The 23,474-nt window shown below is 45.5% G+C and overlaps 1 protein-coding gene across 1 annotated transcript in view; it reads left to right on the top strand.

Moving 5' to 3' along the window:
• The window catches only part of DNAJC16 (DnaJ heat shock protein family (Hsp40) member C16), a 50,700-nt gene extending 30,896 nt beyond the window's left edge, over positions 1 to 19,804 (top strand). Inside the window, exons 2-15 of the mRNA XM_088466466.1 lie at positions 3,787 to 3,973; positions 4,141 to 4,207; positions 4,835 to 5,156; positions 5,846 to 6,030; positions 6,119 to 6,223; positions 6,350 to 6,508; positions 6,603 to 6,733; positions 11,316 to 11,496; positions 12,782 to 12,964; positions 13,187 to 13,263; positions 13,342 to 13,422; positions 13,516 to 13,614; positions 15,871 to 16,038; positions 17,395 to 19,804. Coding sequence (XP_088322592.1) covers positions 3,807 to 3,973; positions 4,141 to 4,207; positions 4,835 to 5,156; positions 5,846 to 6,030; positions 6,119 to 6,223; positions 6,350 to 6,508; positions 6,603 to 6,733; positions 11,316 to 11,496; positions 12,782 to 12,964; positions 13,187 to 13,263; positions 13,342 to 13,422; positions 13,516 to 13,614; positions 15,871 to 16,038; positions 17,395 to 17,785 — 2,316 coding nt within the window. The 5' untranslated portion in view covers positions 3,787 to 3,806 and the 3' untranslated portion in view covers positions 17,786 to 19,804. The remainder of the gene's footprint in view (positions 1 to 3,786; positions 3,974 to 4,140; positions 4,208 to 4,834; positions 5,157 to 5,845; positions 6,031 to 6,118; positions 6,224 to 6,349; positions 6,509 to 6,602; positions 6,734 to 11,315; positions 11,497 to 12,781; positions 12,965 to 13,186; positions 13,264 to 13,341; positions 13,423 to 13,515; positions 13,615 to 15,870; positions 16,039 to 17,394) is intronic.
• Positions 19,805 to 23,474: the final 3,670 nt, after the last annotated feature.

The raw sequence follows: 23,474 nt of genomic DNA, 5'->3' as shown, positions 1-23,474 counted from the left end.
AGCGTTCATTTCAGGAGCTCTCCATTGGGAAGCGGGAGTCCTCAGCCGTCACGATGTGCATCCCGGGGACTAGTCTCTTCCCCAAGAGAGGTTTCATCTCCTGGTGAGCAGGGGGGGCCCCCCTGAGGTGACCCTCATGGCCTTCTGACTTTATCACACTAGGGTGTTACAGTTCAGCTCTGGGGATTCTGAAGCAAACTTCAGCGACTCTTTGTCGGTGAAGTGGTCCTTCCACTTTGTGTACCTGTGTTCTCCGGTCTCCCTTCTTCCTCGAGGTCTTTGGAAGTGTTTTCAATCGAGACGGAGATGCTTTCCTGCTGGTGGTTCCTGCTTGCCCCAGATGTCAGGGGTACTTGGATCTTCGGAGTCTCTACATCGATACTCCATCCCTGATGCTTCACTGCCCGGACCTGTTGTCTCAGGGTCCTTGGTTTTACCTTGGACCTGGGTCGTTTGTCTTTGACTGTGTCCTTACAGTGGTCTTACGGCTTCCCTGGCTTTGTCATCGTTGGAATGATTAGAGCACATGGATCAGCTTTTGCTGGGACCTACCACAAACTGTGGCAGCCATAAATCTTATGGTATTGTACCTGTCGATACAATCCTCCGGTGTCCAGGATTTCCAGATATTCTGGCATTCCTTCCGGCTGGCTTGGGTTTCACACTTGGCCTGGTCTTCCTGACAGTGCGGATCTCTACACTGTCAGTATGGTTAAGATATGGAATTGCTTCACTCTGGTATCCAGTTCATCCTTTGGAGTGTTTTCTTGATTATGCCTCCATTTGTCCTCCCTAGGGACTCCTTGGGAGTAAGTAGTGGTTCTTCGTTACCTCCGGGGACAGTCAATGGAACCGCTGGTTGTGATAGCCATTACATGGTCTATTGCTTAGGCTCTCTCTTTCTCTCAGGGTGTTTATATCAACCAGGAGAGTGTCTGAATTGGGAGCGTTCTCATGTAGCTCCCTCTTCTGGAGGGCATCATGTCAGGGTGGGAGTTGCTCTCGCCCTGTGTTTCTTCTTAGTGGTTTTCAGGTTCCATATTATTCTGGAACTTATGGTACGGCCATTCTGTCCCCAGTCCTCTCGGCTGGTGTGGCCTCATTGACTGTGGTCTGGCCTCTTTGGATTTATGTGATCCGTTCAGGTTCCTTACGGAAATCGGACTCCTTATTGGTGGTCTGAGATTTCTGGTTTTCACAGGAAAGGATGGCCGGCCTATAACCAAATGTTGACTTGGATGGCCTCGTAGGTCTTCCTCAGGGGCCTACCCATGGGTAGGCCTTCCTGTTGTTGATGCTTGTTTTTTCTCGGGCCATGTGACCCTCGTGTGCGGCTCGCTGTGGCACCTCGGCTGTTTTGCCTTACTAGGTGGCCACGTGGTCTTCTGTCCACACCTTTTTAAGGTTCTAGGCATTGGTTTCCTTTGCCTCTCAGGATGCTTCCTTTTTGGCGACGGATTCTCCTCTCAGCACAGGAGCGTCCCCACCCTTGGTTGAACTGCTTTGGGACATCCCCAAGGTCAACCCTGTGGACCCCCTATGGACCCTGAAGTAGAAAACAAGAGATATGGTAAGAACTTACCTTTGTTATCTCTGTTTCTACGAAGTCCATAGGGTCCACAGGGCGCCCGCCCTGACGCACCTGGCTTCATATGGGCTGTGTGGCTGGTCACCGGTTTTCCGTCTCCCATTTCGGTGAGTATGGTTATTGAGTGTTCCAGTTTTCTCTCTCTTTTTCTCTCCTCCTCCGGCCTTTGGCTACTTACAAACTGAGGTGCCTCTGGCTTGGGGGTGGGGTTATAGGGAGAGTGGACCCAGTGCATCCTGGGAGCTAAAAGCTTTAACTGCGTGGTGCCCGGATTTGGTTCCCAACCTATACCCCAAGGTCAACCCTGTGGACCCTATGGACTTCGTAGAAACAGAGATAACAAAGGTAAGTTCTTACCATATCTCTTGTTATATATGTACAGTGTGTTATGTATATGTACAGTGTGTTATGTATATATGTACAGTATATATGTACAGTGTGTTATGTACAGTGTATATGTACAGTGTGTTATGTATATATGTAGTGTGTTATGTACAGTATATATGTAGTGTGTTATGTACAGTATATATGTACAGTGTTATGTACAGTATATATGTACAGTGTGTTATGTATATATGTACAGTGTGTTATGTATATATGTACAGTGTGTTATGTATATATGTACAGTGTGTTATGTATATATGTACAGTGTGTTATGTATATATGTACAGTGTGTTATGTATATATGTACAGTGTGTTATGTACAGTGTGTTATGTATACTACACGCTTTACATATCTTCTAGAAGATAATAGCTAGAATCTGGTTGCTATGGGCAACATTTCCACTTCTAAAATCTCACTTTAGAAATTGTACCCCTATGAATCATCACTGTGATTGGGGGGTTCCGTGACATCCCCTCTTCTCAGTCCCTTATTGCTTGGCTACCCACGGCCAACACTACTGCGCCTATCACCATACAAGCGGTTTTGCAAACCCAAGTGATGGGCACCTCGTCAGGTTCCACGTACTTACCTGCGTGTACCAGAACTTGTGTCTGTCATTCCTCCCTCCCAGGGCAGTAGAGTTTGGCGTCTGCAAATAATACGTATATTATTGTTTAACTTGAATGTCTTGTCCACTTAGAGAGAGGCCCCTGTTTAGCTACACCTAGGTGGCCTGCGTAACAGTGAGAGTCCGGTCACAGAAGGGCCTCATCACCTTATCTGCCACATGTTATAGCTGCGGCCCGTCCAGCCCCCAGAACAAGGGCAGCTTGGATAATGATGCCTCGGGGTGATCACAGAGGCTCATAGATGCGCAAAATTGTCCTTTCAGTTAAAGTTCCAGTAACGCCAACAATAATAAAGCATAGTAATATAAATGTAATATATGACAATCTGTGCAATACCTTCAGGTATCGGGTCCAATCAAGTCATCAATAAAACGTGTCCCAATCTCTGCCCATTCTCCGTTATGAGGTATAATATCTCCAATAAAATAAGGATAGAAAAGGTTTATTACGTTGTGTTATATCAGACACTTCCCCTGTAGTACACAGTAATATACAACCTGTATGTACTGGACATTTGTTTAAAAAATAATAGAAATAGAAAAACTCTATACCTTCAGTTTCAGGTCATTGTATGCCGTTTGTATCCCGATCGCTCAGACATACAGCGCTAAGTAATATGTTGTGGCGTTATTAATACATGAATAGACCTGCAGGTGCAGCAGTGACTTGTGTCTGTACATGGGGAGTACATTAATATAGGAAGCTAGAAGCGGGGCTGGCTGATACCGTACACATGTTCTGCGTAAGACCGCGGCAGTGTCGGCTTTACATGAAAATACTTGTACACATGTTCTGATAAGTGACTGTGTAAAGGGGATTACGTATCATCTGAAGTATCAGTCCCCTAGTCTTCATTCTAGCACCCTGCACCTGTCACAACCCGTGCAGTTCCTCTTTCCTGTCCAGGGTGTCACTTTTTGCTCTGGTGCTTCTAGCACATGAATCACAGCAGTTTTCTGCATCAGTACCAGAGCAGAGAGCGACACCCCAGGCAGGAAAGAGGAACTGCACAGGTTGTGACAGGTGCAGGGTGCTAGAATGAAGACTAGTCCCCCCCTTCTCTGTGCACCCTCCAACCCTACATCCTCCTTCCGTCTTGTTTTAACACAACCAAAGCTCTGTGTATAGAGGACCTTTTAGCTCTATCAGCAGCTGCAGCAAGTAACTTCCTCTTGTCATTCCAGGCACTGAGACAACGTGAGATATGGGCCACAGGAAATTGCGCCTCCTCTGGCGGTTTCTGGTATTCCTAGTCCTGGCTCTGAAGATCCTGTCGGCTGCTGATTTCGACCCCTATCGCATTCTGGGTGTAAGCCGGACAGCGAGCCAGGCGGACATTAAAAAGGCCTACAAGAAGCTGGCCAGGGAATGGTGAGTATATTATCTAGCGAGACCCACTGTGTGCCCAGCTATACCCCAATAATCCCATTCCTCATCTTGTGGGCTGCATCGTATGTTGCACATAATGTAAATGAATCATACCGACTTGGGGGCTTTTACTGGGACCAATAATAGAGCAAACGTCTCGTTCATTTCAGGCATCCCGACAAAAACAAGAATCCTGGAGCAGAGGACAAGTTTATACAAGTCAGCAAAGCTTACGAGGTATCTGATGACCTTAATTCTTTATTACTATGAAGTTTTTATTTAATGTAGTGTTACTAATAGCAGAGGTGAGGAAAGCATGGTTATACGGGGCATTCTGGGGGCTGTAGTTCCACAACAGTCGAGCAGCAGAGCCAGGTTACGTAAACCTACCATAAAAGCACCTACACACATCAACCACTTATTTTAATCGCTATGTTTGTTGACTAAAAACAGCGTTTCACAATAACGCCGTCATATGTGAACGCAGACCAGCAATAACCCCGCTGGGGTAAAACGTTTGGTCGCACAAACGTTTTTAGTTTAAACTGTTCGCAAGCTCTAGAGAAGTGGTGCGGAATGCGTGCTGGGATTTCTCGCTGACGTTTGGTACGCTGCTCTTGCGCCCGAGTGACTAGTCGCTGACAAATACGACGTTACACGCAGCAGGTGACTCTGCTAGCAGCTTTTACAGTCGTCGGTGCAACCTCACTGCGCATTTTATATCACGTGGTGGCAAATTGTAGAAATGATTTAAATTGCTCCTAGAAATCTCTTTTTTTGCATTGGGTTTTTGTTTAGTGAGCATCTATCCCGCACATGTCAATGATTATATCTCTTTCTATATTACCCTTATTAACCCTTTAGATTCTCTCCAACGAGGAGAAGAGGACAAACTATGACCGGTACGGGGACGTGGGCGAGAACCAGGGTTACGCACAGCAACAGCACCACCACTTCCACGACAGCTTCTACTTCGACGAGTCCTTCTTCCACTTCCCCTTCAACTCGGAACGCAGGGACTCCATTGACGAGAAGTACCTCCTGCAGTTCTCCCACTACATCAACGAGGTGGTCCCGGACAGCTTCCGCAAGCCCTACCTCATCAAGATCACCTCCGACTGGTGCTTCAGCTGCATCCACATTGAGCCCGTGTGGAAGGAGGTGGTGCAGGAGCTGGAGGGGCTGGGTACGTAGGCTGATCGGACCCTGCTGTGACTCGCTGTGCGTTTCGCAATGAGCGAGGACGCAGGAACCCCTAGTGTAGGGCTCCGTAGGAGATTCACAGTTATTTTTCTTGAAATTCTTATCGTCCTGTTAATTATAATGACATGGCGGTGTACAAGCTCAGTAGTTGGAGATGCCTGCCGGGTCGTACAGCAGTGCGTAGGGAAATGAGGATGTGACTAGTATCTTTTCAAATAGAATTGGCGCATGTCAGATGACCTTTCAACCTACACGTTAGTCTGCACACCCGAAAACGCTCGCCCCACCTAGGATCGAGCAGGAAGAACGCGCCTCAGACGTTTAAACAAAAGTCCCTGTCAGAAGTGAGTTGTTCTTCTTTTGTGGTCAGAATGATCAAACTGGGGAAAGGGCGCCCATAGGGGGGGTTTTCTGTCACAATTCTAGGATGTTCTGTGAGGCCTTATTTTGGTCCTGATTCAGAGGTGGACGCAGACACAACCACATCTTTTGGTGGTCACCCGTAGACTCCACCATCAGTCGCACCAGCTATATGGCAGCCGTAAATATTTCGTCTGAGCGTTTGTCTACGCGATCACTTCAGCGACACGCCACACTGCCATAACACGCCCATAAGACAGACCTCCTTTGTTGTATATAAATGTATATCTGATGTGAACTCTGCCCTTACAGGTGTAGGCATCGGAGTGGTGCACGCTGGGTACGAGAGACGACTGGCTCACCATCTTGGCGCACACAGCACCCCGTCCATCCTAGGCGTAATTAACGGGAAGATTTCATTCTTTCACAATGCCGTCCTGCGGGAAAACCTCCGACACTTTGTGGAAAGTCTTCTTCCGGGAAATCTGGTGGACCAGGTGAGACTAAACCGACCCGATGTCGCCGACTGAGACAAGAGATTTGCGATGTCAGAAATATTCCTATAACGACCATCTCCTCTTGCAGATAACCGATAAAAACTACATCCGGTTCCTGTCCAACTGGCAGCAGGAAAATAAGCCCCACGTGCTCCTCTTTGATCAGATGCCCCCTGTACCACTAATCTACAAGGTAAGGGCCGGTGACCAGTCAAGAGACAAGTTCTACCGGGCCTCATAATATAAAATAATTACATATAAAACCTCTATATTTAATCGCAGAGAATATGAATTCACCGTCTGTTCTTCTTCCTCGCAGTTAACGGCATTTGCCTATAAAGATTACTTGTCGTTCGGCTACGTGGACCTTGGCCGGAGGGAAACGGAGCAGATGAGCAGCCAGTACAATATTAACATGTATGCCCCCACTATGTTGGTCTTCAAAGAGCACGTTAACAAGCCAGCGGACGTGGTGCAGGTACGTGCCGGCGGGCGCGCTCTCTCCTTACCGTTACTCCCCAGGGCTTCTGGGCCCTAAACGGAATGTGAGTAAACGTCTTCTCTTTCTCCAGGCGCGGGGGATGAAGAAACAGGTCATCGATGATTTCATTTCCACCAACAAATTCCTTCTGGCGGCCAGACTGACCAATCAGAAACTGTTCCAGGAGCTGTGCCCAGTGAGGAAGTCTCACCGCCAGCGCAAGTGGGTACCGCTACACAGGTCACACTAACATTAGTAATAACACTGAGTGTCTGCCACACCCTAGACTGAGAGAGATAGGTAACAGCCACGTAACTGTATATAAGAGCCGGATGGGAAGCTTTAGCTGCAGAGGTTACACCCTAATAAATAAAAGAAAACTGGTGAGTGACCAGCGGGATGTGAATTGCATCTCCTGCTTGTGCGCAATGCCCGAATACGTCACTGCTGCGCCCGGCTGCAGATTACAAGGGGCCGTCCTATTTGCCCTTGATAGTACACAATTGAATATAAAGCCTTTTATTCTGTCTATAATGGTCATGTATAGATGGGTCCATTGTAGTTGTTTGGGCGCCACTGTGGAGTTTAATTGTAACAGGTAAGGCTCTTTTTTTTTTTTTTTTTTTAAGCTATTATAGAACACAGTGAGTTGTTTTGTGGATGAACGTAGATATAAATGTATAGAGGGTAATTCAGATCGGGAAGGGCACTGATATGCACTCATAGCTCAGATCTCTTAGGGTCTGACCCTAATTTGGGGTATCTGGGCTTATGACCAAAACCTCAGACACACTCAGTGAAACCGATGTGCGTCCTGCCTCCAGGCTCTGCCCCCCTCTAGTAATTTATGTGCTGCTGTCACTGGCAGCTGATGGTCCATTGATGACCTTTTATTTCCATGGACAGGAAGTTTTGATGGGTGGGAGGAGTTTCCGAACATCCACTCATGTTGGTGGATTTGTACTTACAATGCAATGGAGATGCATTGCTTATAGTGCAAGTACTGTAGCTTTCCTCAATAAATTGTACCATAGATAGTACATAGAATAATCTGCTTGCCAACAGGGCAATGGGCTTGTGTCTGACCTGTCAAACATTGATCATCAAAGCCGTAATTAGGGGTGTGTGATTTTATGCCACCGCGGAAGGTGCAAGTCCAAGTGGATGGCACCATCACTGCCCCAGTGGCACCCATGTTGAGCTTTCTAGAGGTGCCCAGTTGCCAGCTCCCCCTCTCTTCCATCATGTATGCAGCAAGTGTGGTCAGCCAGCAGAGGGCGTGGAAGAGACCTGCCACTGCTCTGTTGGTCACCTAGCCTTTTATTAATAAAGCTTTTTTATATTTACACCTATTACTACTACTACTAGAGACATTTGTTATAACGTATGAAAGCACATGATGTCGACCTTAAATGTTTCAGCAAAGAATCCTGGCCATAGACTGTCACAAAATGCTGGAGGTATTGAGTTGGTGATGGTACTGTAGCCTTAAGCTGGCCACACATCTAAAGATTATCTGTCCAACCAGCCAACTAGTAGATTGGTTGGAATGAAAATCTGGTAAGGAATACAATCAGCAACTTGCTCCCAGACGCTGAAAAATGGACCAAAACTGTTGTATAAACAAATAGTTTAAATCAAACATTTAACAAACTTGTCTGATGACCATTTTCATCTGTTTTCTGGCATTTAGGAGTAAATTTCTGTTCATCATTTACTCCCATTCCTTATCAGATTTTCATTCCAACCAATCAACAAGTTGGCTGGTTTGGATGTAAGTTGTTCTAGTGTGTGGCCAGCTTAACTCCTATACAATATATTGGTGTTTCCACTATTAAATCCTATCTCACAAATACACCAGAATCTTAAAACCCTGGGGCGTGGCCAAGGCGGGAATGGCGTAGCAAGCAGGTCTGCAAGCTCTCCAGCCCTAATATCCGTTTTGGACCTCCTGAGGCCAGCCATTTCCTGCTGATTCGGGACATCAGCGGCTGTGATACGGCGGCTGTCTTCTGGGTGGCCTCGTGCATCCTGTCCCTGACATCTTGCGTGAAGGTCTTGCAGTGCTGCCTCTTGGATCCTGACTTACTGTGGTCACCTCTTTTCGGCTTGCGGTGGTTCCGGTGTTCTTGTGTCCAGCGGCTTCTACAGCTCCGCTTCCTCTCGGTGAGGGTGCCTGCACAAATTTCTCCTGTTCCAGCGGTTCTTCCAGACGCCATCTTGCTTCCTGGTGGGTGAACGCCATTAGTGCTCCTGGCCTCCCTTGATCCTTTGGTGACTCACTGCTCCATTCCTTGGACTCAGGTACCTGGGGTACTACTCCTGGGCGATATTGTATTCTGACCTTGTGCAATTCAACCTGTGCTTGCCTGTCGGATTCCCTAATTTGCTTGTCACTAAACTTGGACCGTTTATTATACCCTTGATATACAATAGCCTGTCTCTGACTGATCTCTCCTGTATTCTTATCACCACGGCGTCAGGAAAGTGCCTCTAGCACACTTGATTGTTATACCCATAAGACGTTTAACTCTGACCCTCTGGGATTACCTGGGCAATTTACCTCGTCCACGGTTGCTGTGACCTTGGCTACTAATTTTGGAGGTTTCGCTGCAACAAGTTTTGGAGGCTGTGGGAGCACATGAAAAACGAGTTACTGCTATGCTGGACGGGGTGCAGGCGGAGGTGTCTTTATTATCACACGATTTGTGCCAGGTGGCGGAGCATTTTGGGGATGAGGAGTCCAGTATCTGTATTCTGGGAGATACCCAATCCCTGATGCCGTTCCAGTTTGACAAATTAGTGGCTCATAGGGCCACAATGCAGAGTCAATTACCTTATACCGGTGGCCGGTTGCTTAGTAATATTGTGCATTTCATTGAGCTGCAGATAATTGGAGAGGACGTCACTCCCGAGGTCTTTTTTGAACACTGGTCAATCAATGCCTATGGAAGAAATGCCTCCAGTGCACATTCTGTGATTACATATGTCCACAAGGTGCCTGTCTGGCCTCCTGGGGGTCCCTCCCAAACGTACAATGCGAAATTGCCTCACTCCCAGGTCAGAGATGCCCCCTTTCCGACTGACACAATTAGAACATTTTTGAATTTCCTGATTATACTTATGTGGTACGAAAGGATCGTGTGCACTTCATTCCTATAAGGTGGCGTCTGGGAGAGTTACAACGGCCTTATACTGGGACCGATGATGGCTGATGGCGGGACTGCTTTATGTATCATCTAGCCAGGCTGCACAGTGACTGGACCACAGCGGGCCTTGTCGTATACAGTCGAACACCTGATGGTTTTCGTCTTCTTCTGTTTATTATTTTTATGATAACGTGTTAATGCCTTGCATATTGCTGTATTGCCCTTTTCCAAAAAAATTTTTTTCTTTACTATAATATATTTTTATTATGTGTAATTTTAAATGTTTGTGGGCCCAAAAAACTGGAAAAAAACAGCAATGTGTAATTTCTATATATTTCTTTTTTAGGGTTATCTTATATTCTGGACATATGTCATTCTATATGCTATATGCTTGTGCTAGTTTGACAATTTATTTGTGTGACCACCGCCTTGCCTTGTGGTGGCTGGGGAGCTTCTTGTTTATTGGCCGGTTTGTGATATCCTGTTTATCTATTGACTTGTTTTACAGGTCATTTTTTTTCCCCCCACACTGTTTTTTTTTCTTTTTTTTAGTCCTATTTTGTTATTTACATGTCTGTCTGTATGTGTTTTAGTTGCGGATCGCTGTTTAGGGATTTTAAGGTATGCCACAAATGGGTATAGGTATACAGGGTGGGGGGTGGGTTCAGTTCGGTTGTTATGTATATTTTTATTTATTTTTTCTAAATTCGATTCTATTTATTTTTTTATTTATTTTTTTGTTTTGTTTATGGCGCACAGTATTTATACTGGGTGTATTTAGTTTTAGGTTGGTACACGTAGTGTACCCTGAGGTTGTATGTTTGTCTCAATTATTGTTTCCCTTCTGGGGGTGGATTATTAAACCTTTCCAACGTTTCTGGAGTTACTTTGGGTTAGAATTTGATGTGACCCTTCTGTGTGCTACTAGTATTTTTGGTATGTATCCTGGACCCAGGTTGAGTGGCGTGGGCTAAAATGGCGCCTTCGGGCCCTCGCCTTATTACTCTTAATTCTCTGCTTTGTTAGTGCCATGGGTGTTTGCACACTTCTTCAAATATATTTTTACAATTATTGTTTTATATTTTATATTATTGGATTCAATTCTGGGATGTTGTTGTTTTCGACAAGCTGCATATTGGTCTCTGTATTAACCATGAGATCTCCCAACATTGGGTAGCCTATCCTTTTAATGTACAGTATGTTGACAACATCACTGTTTATTACTATTCTAATATTTAAATTTTTTTTTTATATTATGTTATTTTATACTGTTGTAAGTGCTGTGTCTTCTTATAATTTTGTATGTATGAGTTGTGCGTAAAATTTAAAAAAATTTATAAATTACACTCAATTAAAAAAGAATCTTAAAACCCCCAGTGCTCCATATTGCATGTGAAGTATCCCGTTTATGGGTTTCTGTTAGGGATGTGCAGGCTCGGTTCTACTCGGTTCCGTTCGGTTCTTTTTACCGGATCTTATTGGCTATCCAAAACTCGTGACAGCTGAAACCCAATAAGATCCGGTAAAAAGAACCGAACGGAACCGAGTAGAACCGAGCCTGCACATCCCTAGTTTCTGTACAATGACATATCCAGGTTTTGTACTGCGTCCATTCCCTCCTTTCCGCTGATCGTGTTACGGATTGTACTTTACAGGTATTGTGTCGTTCTACTAACCGGGGAAGGTGAACCGTTCCGGAAAACCTACGAGTCCTTCCTGGCGTTCGCCTCGGCCAACACCAAGGACACTGTCAGATTCGTCTACGTCTTCAAGGAGCGTCAGCGCGAACTTTCCGTCGCACTGCTGGGGGAGGATATACAGCCAGGACACTCATCCGTATGTACTCGTGTTTTTGGGCTGTAGTGTTCAAGTTTAAATGATCTTATTGGCATAGAAGACTGTCAGTAGTTCACTAAATAAATAGTTAGAAAGGAAAGATCACAAAATAGACTAATACTAGATGAATTATAGTAACGTGAAACATTTGTAAATACAGGTTGAGTCTCCCATATCCAAAATGCTTGGGACCAGGGGTATTTTGGATATCTGAATATTCCGTATTTTGGAATATTTGCATACTATAATGAAATATCTTGGGTATGGGACCCAAATCTAAACACAGAATGCATTTATGTTCTATATACACCTTATACACACAGCCTGCAGGTCATTTTATACAATATTTTTAATAATTTTGAGCATCAAAAAAAGTTTGTGTACATGAAATTCATTTATGTTCCATATACACCTTATACACACAGCCTGAAGGTTATTGGATACTGTATTTTAATGATTTTGTGCTTTAAAAAAAGTTTGTGTACACTGAACCATCAGAAAGCAAAGGTTTCACTTTCTCAGTCATACTAGAAATATTCCGTAATTCAGAATACTCCCTATTTCAGAATATTTGGATATGGGAGACTCCACCTGTATGGTCATTTGTTCAAATCAAAAATGGTGAAACATGAGTTAGAATTTGTACTTTGCCCAAAGTGCGAGGAGTCTACTGTAAGATGCTGAATAGGCAGCGGCGGGTGTCTGATGGTGTAACATCTCCGCGGCCTAGCCAGAGCGCTAAAACCAGGAACGCTGCTAAATATAATTCACGTACCTAATTTTTTTTCCGTTTTGTGATGACAAAGTAATTACCAAATTCATAGGGCCAGATTCAATTAGACACCGTTAATTACTGCGGGCTAATTGATCTGCCAGGGCTATTCGGTTACAGCCGCAATCTGCAGTAACACAGATTTCAGTTAGAGCCCGAGGAGGGTTGGACGGAAATCCACGTTAAGTGCCCTGACCGCGGGTACCACGAGCGTGTTATACCATAGCTCCGGCAGCTTCTCCCGGATAAGGCGTGCTAACGGTTAATTTACTGCGCGAGGAAAAGGGCCTGTAATTGAATAGCCCTGGGCGTTAAAGCCGGAGGCTACGTGGTAAGTAACCGCAGGTGATTGAATCCGGCCCATAGATGTGTTTTGGCTTTAATCAATACATGTTATGGTCATTTGAGTGGAGCGTCAGGCTGACCACTCGCCTGTCTGTATAGCTGTTGCCTTGTGCAGGTCAGTAGCTGGGTATAACCATGATGCTAAATGTCTGTCCTTCCTCCTGGCAGGTGGCGATTCTGGAACGGCGGAACTCTGCCGGCAGAACCGTGTACAAGACCCTGGCGGATATCTGGAGTGGGAGCGAGGAAAACAAGTTTGGGCTGCTGGACTTCTTGGACGGATTGAGGAAAGACCCCAGTCTCCTGTCTTCAGAAACCAAACTGTTAGATCTGAACGACGAGCTGGCGCCTGTACGTACACCTGGAAAATGCTGATCAGTTTACGTTGTAAATTTCCATTTGTAATGCGCTTCGTTGATGCATGGGTAGTACTTTACTAATAGAATCATTTAGTTTGGATGATGATCACACTTTTATTGGACTTGGGTCCTGCATGTGGTATATGTCATTTGTTCTAAGTTTTAGAAAAGTGTTTTCCACAAGCTGAACATTTTTTGCGCTTCTGGTTTTCAGGTGTTTTTCCTGCGCTGGGTCTACACTGCGATAGACTATTGGTCCGATGTGTGGGAGAGTGTTCTCCATAATAACTGGTAAGTGTTATTCTGGTGTGCCGCTGCCGGTGGCTGCGTCCTGGGAGTCGGGTATAAGATGTGTCTCTGTCTTTACAGGAGGGAGATGATGCCTCTGCTCTCTCTGATCTTCTCCGCTCTCTTCATCCTCTTCGGTACGGTCATAGTGCAGGCCTTCAGGTAAGTGGCCTTCACCGACAGCCGGTTCGTGGAATACGGAAAGTACTTGGGGTAACAGAGTTTCTGATGGTTGTGTTCCCTGTATCCATGCAGTGACTCCAGCGATGAGCGAGATTCTGGGTCTTCAGATAAAGAAGAGCATAGTGACAAGGAGAAGAGCTCAGAGGCCAACTACACCAAGGAGAATGCCAGGTAAGGTGGTCACACACCTCTGGAGGGAGTAGGGGATGGGGAATGAACAGGTAAGGTAGTCACACACCTCAGAGGGAGTAGGGGATGGGAGAATGAACAGGTAAGGTAGTCACACACCTCAGAGGGAGTAGGGGATGGAGAATGAACAGGTAAGGTAGTCACACACATTGGAGGGAGTACGGAATGGAGAATGAACAGGTAAGGTAGTCACACACATTGGAGGGAGTAGGGGATGGAGAATGAACAGGTAAGGTGGTCACACAGCTTGGAGGGAGTAGGGGATGGAGAATGAACAGGTAAGGTAGTCGCACAGCTTGGAGGGAGTAGGGGATGGAGAATGAACAGGTAAGGTAGTCACACACCTCGGAGGGAGTAGGGCATGGTGAATGAACAGGTAAGGTAGTAACACACCTCGGAGGGAGTAGGGGATGGAGAATGAACAGGTAAGGTAGTCACACACCTCGGAGGGAGTAGGGCATGGGGAATGAACAGGTAAGGTAGTCACACAGCTTGGAGGGAGTAGGGGATGGGGAATGAACAGGTAAGGTGGTCACACACCTCGGAGGGAGTAGGGGATGGAGAATGCCAGGTAAGGTAGTCACACACCTTGGAGGGAGTAGGGGATGGAGAATGAACAGGTAAGGTAGTAACACACCTCGGAGGGAGTAAGGGATGGAGAATGAACAGGTAAGGTAGTAACACAGCTTGGAGGGAGTAGGGGATGGAGAATGAACAGGTAAGGTAGTAACACAGCTTGGAGGGAGTAGGGGATGAGGAATGAACAGGTAAGGTAGTCACACACCTTGGAGGGAGTATGGGATGGAGAATGAACAGGTAAGGTAGTCACACAGCTTGGAGGGAGTAGGGGATGGGGAATGAACAGGTAAGGTGGTCACACACCTCGGAGGGAGTAGGGGATGGAGAATGAACAGGTAAGGTAGTAACACACCTCGTAGGGGATGGGGAGTGAACAGGTAAGGTAGTCTCACACCTCGGAGGGAGTAGGGGATGGGAAGTGAACAGGTAAGGTAGTCACACACCTCGGAGGGAGTAGGGCATGGGGAATGAACAGGTAAGGTAGTCACACACCTCGGAGGGAGTAGGGCATGGGGAATGAACAGGTAAGGTAGTAACACAGCTTGGAGGGAGTAGGGGATGGGGAATGAACAGGTAAGGTGGTCACACACCTCGGAGGGAGTAGGGGATGGAGAATGCCAGGTAAGGTAGTCACACACCTTGGAGGGAGTAGGGGATGGAGAATGAACAGGTAAGGTAGTAACACACCTCGGAGGGAGTAGGGGATGGAGAATGAACAGGTAAGGTAGTAACACAGCTTGGAGGGAGTAGGGGATGGGGAATGAACAGGTAAGGTAGTCGCACAGCTTGGAGGGAGTAAGGGATGGAGAATGAACAGGTAAGGTAGTAACACACCTCGGAGGGAGTAGGGGATGGAGAATGAACAGGTAAGGTAGTCACACACCTCGGAGGGAGTAGGGGATGGAGAATGAAAAGGTAAGGTAGTAACACACCTCGGAGGTAGTAGGGGATGGGAAATGAACAGGTAAGGTAGTCACACACCTCGAAGGGAGTAGGGGATGGGGAATGAACAGGTAAGGTAGTCACACACCTCGGAGGGAGTAGGGCATGGGGAATGAACAGGTAAGGTAGTCACACACCTCGGAGGGAGTAGGGCATGGTGAATGAACAGGTAAGGTAGTCACACAGCTTGGAGGGAGTAGGGGATGGAGAATGAACAGGTAAGGTTGTCACACACCTCGGAGGGAGTAGGGGATGGGGAATGCCAGGTAAGGTGGTCACACACCTCGGAGGGAGTAGGGGATGGGGAATGAACAGGTAAGGTGGTCACACACCTCGGAGGGAGTAGGGGATGGGGAATGAACAGGTAAGCTAGTCATACCTCGGAGGGAGTAAGGGATGGGGAATGAACAGGTAAGGTAGTCGCACAGCTTGGAGGGAGTAGGGGATGGAGAATGAACAGGTAAGGTAGTCACACACCTCGGAGGGAGTAGGGGATGGGGAATGAACAGGTAAGGTGGTCGCACAGCTTTGTACTGGTTGGGGAATAAGCTGTCCTTCATCTGTTTGTACATTTATACATTGCATTATTATTATAATTTGAATGATAAATTGCTATTGATCTATGTCATTATTGGACCCTTGCATGGTCAGATGTCTTCTGCACACTTCTTAAGGAGCAGATTTGCAAACATAACATCATTTTTCCCCTCCTGCCAGGGTCCCCAAGAAAGGCTTTGTGGAGGTGACGGAGTTAACGGATGTGAACTATACGAGTAACCTCGTCCGGCTGCGTCCTGGCCACCTGAATGTGGTCCTCATCCTCTCCAGTTCCACCAAAGCCAGTCTGCTGCAGAGGTTCGCACAGGAAGTGTACACGTTCACAGGGTGAGTGCAGGAACAGGGCCTCAGAGAGATAGTACAGGACACAGAACTCTTATATATTTACATTCAAGTATATGATCGAGGATGTGTGCGGATTATTCAGAGATCTGTCAATATCACAACTGTGTAATAGCCCCTAGTAGCAAGCATCATGGGTAGAATACACGCGTCGTGGTTCTTTTCCGTGTCACCGTCTTGCTCCTGTGTTGATCGAAAAGTGTGACCTGAGACTGACATTTGACAAACGCGCGAGTTTCTATCCTTCATCTTCCTTTCCAGCATGTGTAGTTCTGGATGTAGTTCTGCTGGAAGTAGTTCTGGATGTAGTTCTGCTGGAAGTAGTTCTGGATGTAGTTCTGCTGGAAGTAGTCCTGGCTGTAGTTCTACTGGAAGTAGTCCTGGCTGTAGTTCTACTGGAAGTAGTTCTGGCTGTAGTTCTACTGGAAGTAGTTCTGGCTGTAGGTCTACTGGAAGTAGTTCTGGCTGTAGGTCTACTGGAAGTAGTTCTGGCTGTAGTTCTACTGGAAGTAGTTCTGGCTGTAGATTTGCTGGAAGTAGTTCTGGCTGTAGTTTTGCTGGAAGTAGTTCTGGCTGTAGTTTTGCTGGAAGTAGTTCTGGCTGTAGTTTTGCTGGAAGTAGTTCTGGCTGTAGTTTTGCTGGAAGTAGTTCTGGCTGTAGTTTTGCTGGAAGTAGTTCTGGCTGTAGTTTTGCTGGAAGTAGTTCTGCTGGAAGTAGTTCTGGCTGTAGTTTTGCTGGAAGTAGTTCTGGCTGTAGTTTTGCTGGAAGTAGTTCTGGCTGTAGTTTTGCTGGAAGTAGTTCTGGCTGTAGTTTTGCTGGAAGTAGTTCTGGCTGTAGTTTTGCTGGAAGTAGTTCTGGCTGTAGTTCTGCTGGAAGTAGTTCTGGCTGTAGTTCTGCTGGAAGTAGTTCTGGCTGTAGTTCTGCTGGAAGTAGTTCTGGCTGTAGTTCTGCTGGAAGTAGTTCTGGATGTAGTTCTGCTGGAAGTAGTTCTGGATGTAGTTCTGCTGGAAGTAGTTCTGGATGTAGTTCTGCTGGAAGTAGTTCTGGAAGTAGTTCTGGCTGTAGTTCTGCTGGAAGTAGTTGTAGCTGGCAACTGACAGATGTGATTCTGTGACATTGTCCCTGAGTTTATCTGGCAGTGTCACCTAGAACTAAGAACCATCTTTGTCAGCATGCACAGTGGTTAGCATCGCTCCCTCCCAGTGCTAGGGTCATGGGTTAAATTCCAACCAGGGGCCTAAAAACATACTGGTAGGGATGATTTCATATTCTCTGTACAGCGCTGTGTGATGCGTTTGGCGCTATATAAATAATGTCTGATCCGATTATCTTGCGTTACAGGAGTAGCTCCCTACACTTCTCTTTCCTGAACCTGGACAAGCACCGGGAGTGGCTGGAGTATCTCCTGGAGTTCGCCCAGGACGCAGCCACCATCGCGTACCAGTACGACGAACACTTCCTGGAGCGCGATTACACTGGCTACGTGCTGGCGCTGAACGGGCACAAGAAATACTTCTGCCTCTTCAAAGCGCAGTCTACACTGGAGGACGAGAAGCTGTCGGATGAGATCAAGCTCGGCCCCCCAAGCGGCGACACTCTCAGGAAGGTATCGCTGGGCTCCGGGGCGGGCCACATTAAAAGGAAATTAAACAAGCTGTCGCTATGGATGGAGCGTCTATTAGAAGGGTCTTTGCAGAGGTTCTATATCCCTTCTTGGCCTTCACTTGACTGAAACTCGGAACAGGACGTTTAGTTCCTTTTTAAACTGTGAACATTAGAGGTTTGTCCTGCCGGAGCGACATACACGCTTTAACGGTGTTCCTGAAATCTTCCGGGGGGCAAATACAGACTGCGGAGGGCTCGCTTTGTTGCGTAAAAGGGAGCACTCTCTAATAACGCCATTGACCTATGCCGGATACTGCCTGCTTTTCTCTTTAAGTTGTCTTCAACAGCGTCAAAGCTTTAAGCTGCCTCATGACTCCCCCCTGCTGGAGGATACAGGTTTTGTACCTTCCTGCAGCTCCCTAAAACCTCCTTGACTTCATTCTTTTAGTCTAATGTCTGTTGCCGTGCTCCCCGCAAGGACGCACCGCAAATCATCTTGCTACGATGACTCCTAATTTGAGAGATCGACACAGCTTTCAACACTACACAAGGCCGATGATTGCTGCACCCCCATCACGTTACAGCATTGTCTATATGTAGAGGCCCTTTCGGGTCATTGTGGACTAGCAATAATGGACTGTAGTGTGATCGTCTCGCAGTTATTTGGCGGCAGCTAAATTCTTGCCTCGCGCAAGGTCGCAGATGTCTGCGGGAAGCCACCGATTCATCAAATGTTCAATATTTCTGAGTTTTAACCAATTTAGGAAACGCTGTGCAATCATTAGGCCATTGCAAATGATAACCGCAGACCATTCTCGTGTCTGTCTTAGAATGTGTGTAGAAGTCCGATAGTTAGAGGCTAATCTAAGATCAGCGCGCAGCGCCACCTGCTGGGCCCGTGCTGCAACATCCAAAATCTGTTTGCATCAAGGAACAATCGTCACTTGTATTTGGTGTCAGTTTATGGTTTTAACTCTCACAGCTGCACTGAGATCTATAACATATTGCTATATTACAGATTTACAATAATTATAATGGTTTAGCCTTTTTTACAGCCATTGAATGTAGATTTGGGGTGGGGGGGCTGGGTTGGGGGTCAGGATGTGTTAGTCTGACACACAGCGCCACGTTTTGTCCTGGGGTTACCGTGGTCATTTCTGCTTGTACGGTTATCATTTCAAACTTGGACATTTTAGTATATTTCTTCTTAAACGCCAACATGTCTGTCACAGCGGTATGGAAGGGAACGTGCGACACCGCTGCCTGATTTCAGCGCACGGATCCTAAACCTCTTCATTACTGGGAGACGTTTTTTTTTTCTTTTTACTTCGCGGTACGTAAATGTTGCAGATATATATGTAAATGTTCCCGATCAATGGCTGACGTTACAATGCTTGAAGCTGCGTAAGCTACTATGCTCTGTTATCAGTCATTTGATTGGTTCCAGTGCTTGAAGCTGTGTGAGCTACTATCCTCTGTTATCAGTTTTTTTTTTTGCGATCAAAAACTCTTCTTCAGTTCTAGTTGTTATAAAACCTTTGTGTAGGGCCAGATAGCCACAGCAGCTCAACCATTACTGCTGCGGAACCTTAGTGTAATGTACTAATGATAGATCTCTATTGTAACAGGTCTTACCTGACAAGCTGCTACTGGATCTTTTTTATTTAATAACTTTTCCTGGGTTGTAGGTTTAGCGGTCATTGTAGCTGGCGTCCCTCCATCTGTACCTCGTCCTGCTGCTGCTGCGTTTTGCGATAATACATCAATATAGTCTCTGTTCTCTCTTGGTCACGTTCAGGTGGCACGATGCCCGCTCGCCAGTCTTGCAGGGCGATGGTATGAAGAGGCGATGGAACGGTTACACGACATTTTCTTACCACTGAAACGACTAATCCTGTCCTGTCCTATCATCTGAGATAAACTTATTGTTAAACCCCAGACCTACTGTTGGATTATATCCGGCAGATCCGTTTGCACTTTTTATTTTGTAGGAAAAAAAAAAAAAGAAAATTAACTTATTTTAAATTTAGTATTTTTTTTTTATATATATATTTAATTTATATTGTCATTTGTATTTTTTTTGTTTTGTTTGTTTTAAGATAATTTACTGCATTGGAATCTGAAATAAACTATTTTACCGTGTGAAGTATACATTACGTTGTATCTTGGCTGTAGGCGGGCTTCATAATGTAGCTCAAAAAACAACATGTAATCCAGTTTACTGGTCGCGGAGCTCAGATTCTAATCTTTTTTGGGAGCCTTCTCGTCCTCTTCAGGGTAAGTAACGTTTCAGCCCAGATTCAATAATTCATAAATGCAATTTACTTTTTTATCATGGTGATAGTAGACCAGGAGCCCGCGCACAGCGGCCGCGACCATGATGTGGGCGGAGCTGCTAATGAGACGGTGTCCTATCCGTTACCTCACTGTAACTATCTTGTTCTGCCTCGGGGAGGCCATTGGTTCCCAGCTATATGATAGGTTTGCGGTAAATGTTTTTTTTTTTTTTTTGTGTCTAAAAATTATTTATCATGGGAGTATCCGCCAGCAACTAAAACTACAGCGCATCCGGAAAGTATTCACAACGCTTCACTTTTTCCACATTTTGTTATGTTACAGCCTTATTCCAAATTGGAATAAATTAATTTTTGTCCTCAAAATTCTACACACAATACCCCATAATGACAACATGTAAAAAGTTTTTTTGAGAATTTTGCCAATTTAATAAAAAAACACTAAGAAATCACATGTACATAAGTATTCACAACCTTTGCTCAATACTTTTGCTGATGCACCTTTGGCAGCAATTACAGCCTCAAGTCTTTTTGAATATGATGCCACAAGCTTGGCACCTTTGGGCAGTTTCGCCCATTCCTCTTTGCAGCACCTATCAAGCTCCATCAGGTTGGATGGGAAGCGTCGGTGCACAGCCATTTTCAGATCTCTCCAGAGATGTTCAATCGGATTGAAGTCTGGGCTCTGGCTGGGCCACTCAAGGACATTCACAGAGTTGTCCTGAAGCCACTCCTTTGATATCTTGGCTGTGTGCTTAGGGTCGTTGTCCTGCTGAGAGATGAACCATCGCCCCAGTATTAGGTTAAGAACGCTCTGGAGCAGGTTTTCATCCAGGATGTCTCTGTACATTGCTGCATTCATCTTTCCCTCTATCCTGACTAGTCTCTCAGTTCCTGCCGCTGAAAAACATCCCCACAGCATGATGCTGCCACCACCATGCTTCACTGTAGGGATGGTATTGGCCTGGTGATGAGCAGTGCCTGGTTTCCTCCAAACATAACGCCTGGCATTCACGCCAAAGAGTTCAATCTTTGTCTCTCATGGTCTGAGAGTCCTTCAGGTGCATTTTGGCAAACTCCAGGCGGACTGCCATGTGCTTTTTACTAAAGAGTGGCTTCCGTCTGGCCACTCTACCATACAGGCCTGATTGGTGGATTGCTGCAGAGATGGTTGTCCTTCTGGAAGGTTCTCCTCTCCACAGAGGAATGCTGTAGCTCTTACAGAGTGACCATCGTGTTCTTGGTCACCTCCCTGACTTAGGGCCCTTCTCCCACGATCGCTCAGTTTAGATGGCCGGCCAACTCTAGTAAGGGTACTGGTGGTTCTGAACTTCTTCCATTTACGGATGATGGAGGCCACTGTGCTCATTGGGACCTTCAAAGCAGCAGATATTTTTCTGTACCCTTCCCCAGATTTGTGCCTCAAGACAATCCTGTCTCGGAGGTCTACAGACAATTCTTTGGACTTCATGCTTGGTTTGTGCTCTGACATGCACTGTCATGTGTGGGACCTTATATAGACAGGTGTATGCCTTTCAAAATCATGTCCAATCAACTGAATTTACCACAGGTAGACTCCAATTAAGCTGTAGGAACATCTCAAGGGTGATCAGTGGAAACGGGATGCACCTGAGCTCAATACTTATTATGTACATGTGATTTCTTAGATAGGTGTGCCAGGCTTGTGGCATCATATTCAAAAAGACTTGAGGCTGTAATTGCTGCCAAAGGTGCATCAACAAAGTATTGAGCAAAGGTTGTGAATACTTATGTACAGTCAGGTGCATAAATATTGGGACATTGACAGAATTTTCATATTTTGGCCTCTATTCACCACCACAATGGCTTTGAAATGAAACAAACAAGATGTGATTTAACTGCAGACTTTCAGATTTTAAGGGTCTTACTTTTAAAGGGTCCAAAAGTAATGGGACAAACTAAACAATCCTAAATCTAACTTTCACTTTTTAATACTTAGTTGCCATTCCTTTGCAGGCAATTACAGCCTGAAGTCTGGAACGCATAGACATCACCAGACGCTGGGTTTCATCCCTGGTGATGCTCTGCCAGGCCTCTACTGCAAATGTCTTCAGTTCCTGCTTGTTCTTGGGGCATTTTCCCTTCAGTTTTGTCTTCATCAAGTGAAATACATGCTCAATCGGATTCAGGTCAGGGGATTGACTTGGCCATTACATAACATTCCACTTTTTAGCCTTAAAAAAACTCTTTGGTTGCTTTTGCAGTATGCTTCTGGTCATTGTCCATCTGAACTGTGAAGCGCCGTCCAATGAGTTCTGAAGCATTTGACTGAAGATGAGCATATAATATTGCCCGAAACACTTCAGAATTCATTCTGCTGCTTTTGTCAGCAGTCACATCATGAATAAATCCTAGGGAAACAGTTCCATTGGCAGCCATACATGCCCACGCCATGGCACTACCACCACCATGCTTCACTGATGAGGTGGTATGTTTTGGATCATGAGCAGTTCCTTTCCTTCTCTACTCTTCCCATCACTCTGGTCCAAGTTGATCTTTGTCTCATCTGTCCATAGGATGTTGTTCCAGAACTGTAATTGCTTTTTTAGATGTTTGGCAAACTCTAATCTGGTCTTCCTGTTTTTGAGGCTCACCAATGGTTTACATCTTGTGGTGAACCCTCTATATTCACTCTTGTGAAGTCTTCCCTTGATTGTTGACTTTGACACATATACACCTACATCCTTGAGAGTGTTCTTGTTTTGGCCAACTGTTAAGGGGTTTTTCTTCACCAGGGAAATAATTCTTCTGTCATCCACCACAGTTGTTTTCGTTGGTCTTCCGGGTCTTTTGGTGTTGCTGAGCTCTCCGGTGCGTTCTTTCTTTTTAAGAATGTTCCAAACAGTTGATTTGGCCACACCTAATGTTTTTGCTATCTCTCTGATGGGTTTGTTTTGATTTTTCAGCCTAATGATGGCTTGCTTCACTGATAGTGACTGCTCTTTGGATCTCATATTGAGAGTTAACAGCAACTGATTCCAAATGCACATGTCACACCTAGAATCAAGTCCAGACCTTTTGCCTGCTTAATTGATAATGAAATAACGAGGGAATAGCCCACACCTGTCCATGAAATAGCTTTTGAGTTGATAGTCCCATTACTTTTGGCCCCTTAAAAAGTGGGAGGCGCATATAGAAACCGTTGTAATTCCTACACCGTTCACCTGATTTTGATGTAATTACCCTCAAATTAAATCTGAAAGTCTGCAGGTAAAGCACATCTTGTTTGTTTCATTTCAAAGCCATTGTGGTGGTGAATAGAGGCCAAAATATGAAAATTCAGTCAATGTCCCAATATTTATGCACCTGACTGTACATGTGATTTCTTAGTTTTTTTTAATTAAATTTGCAAAAATCTCAAAAAAAAACTTTTTACACGTTGTCAGTATGGGGTGTTGTGTGTAGAATTTTGAGGACAAAAATGAATTTATTCCATTTTGGAATAAGGCTGCAACATAACAAAATGTGGAAAAAGTGAAGCGC

The sequence above is a fragment of the Taudactylus pleione genome, unplaced genomic scaffold (genome assembly GCF_031769625.1).
Source record: "Taudactylus pleione unplaced genomic scaffold, aTauple2 ptg003151l, whole genome shotgun sequence".
NCBI classification, from domain to species: Eukaryota; Metazoa; Chordata; class Amphibia; order Anura; family Myobatrachidae; genus Taudactylus; species Taudactylus pleione.
The sequence above is the reverse complement of the archived record's forward strand: the minus strand, read 5'-3'. Positions and strand labels throughout refer to the sequence as shown.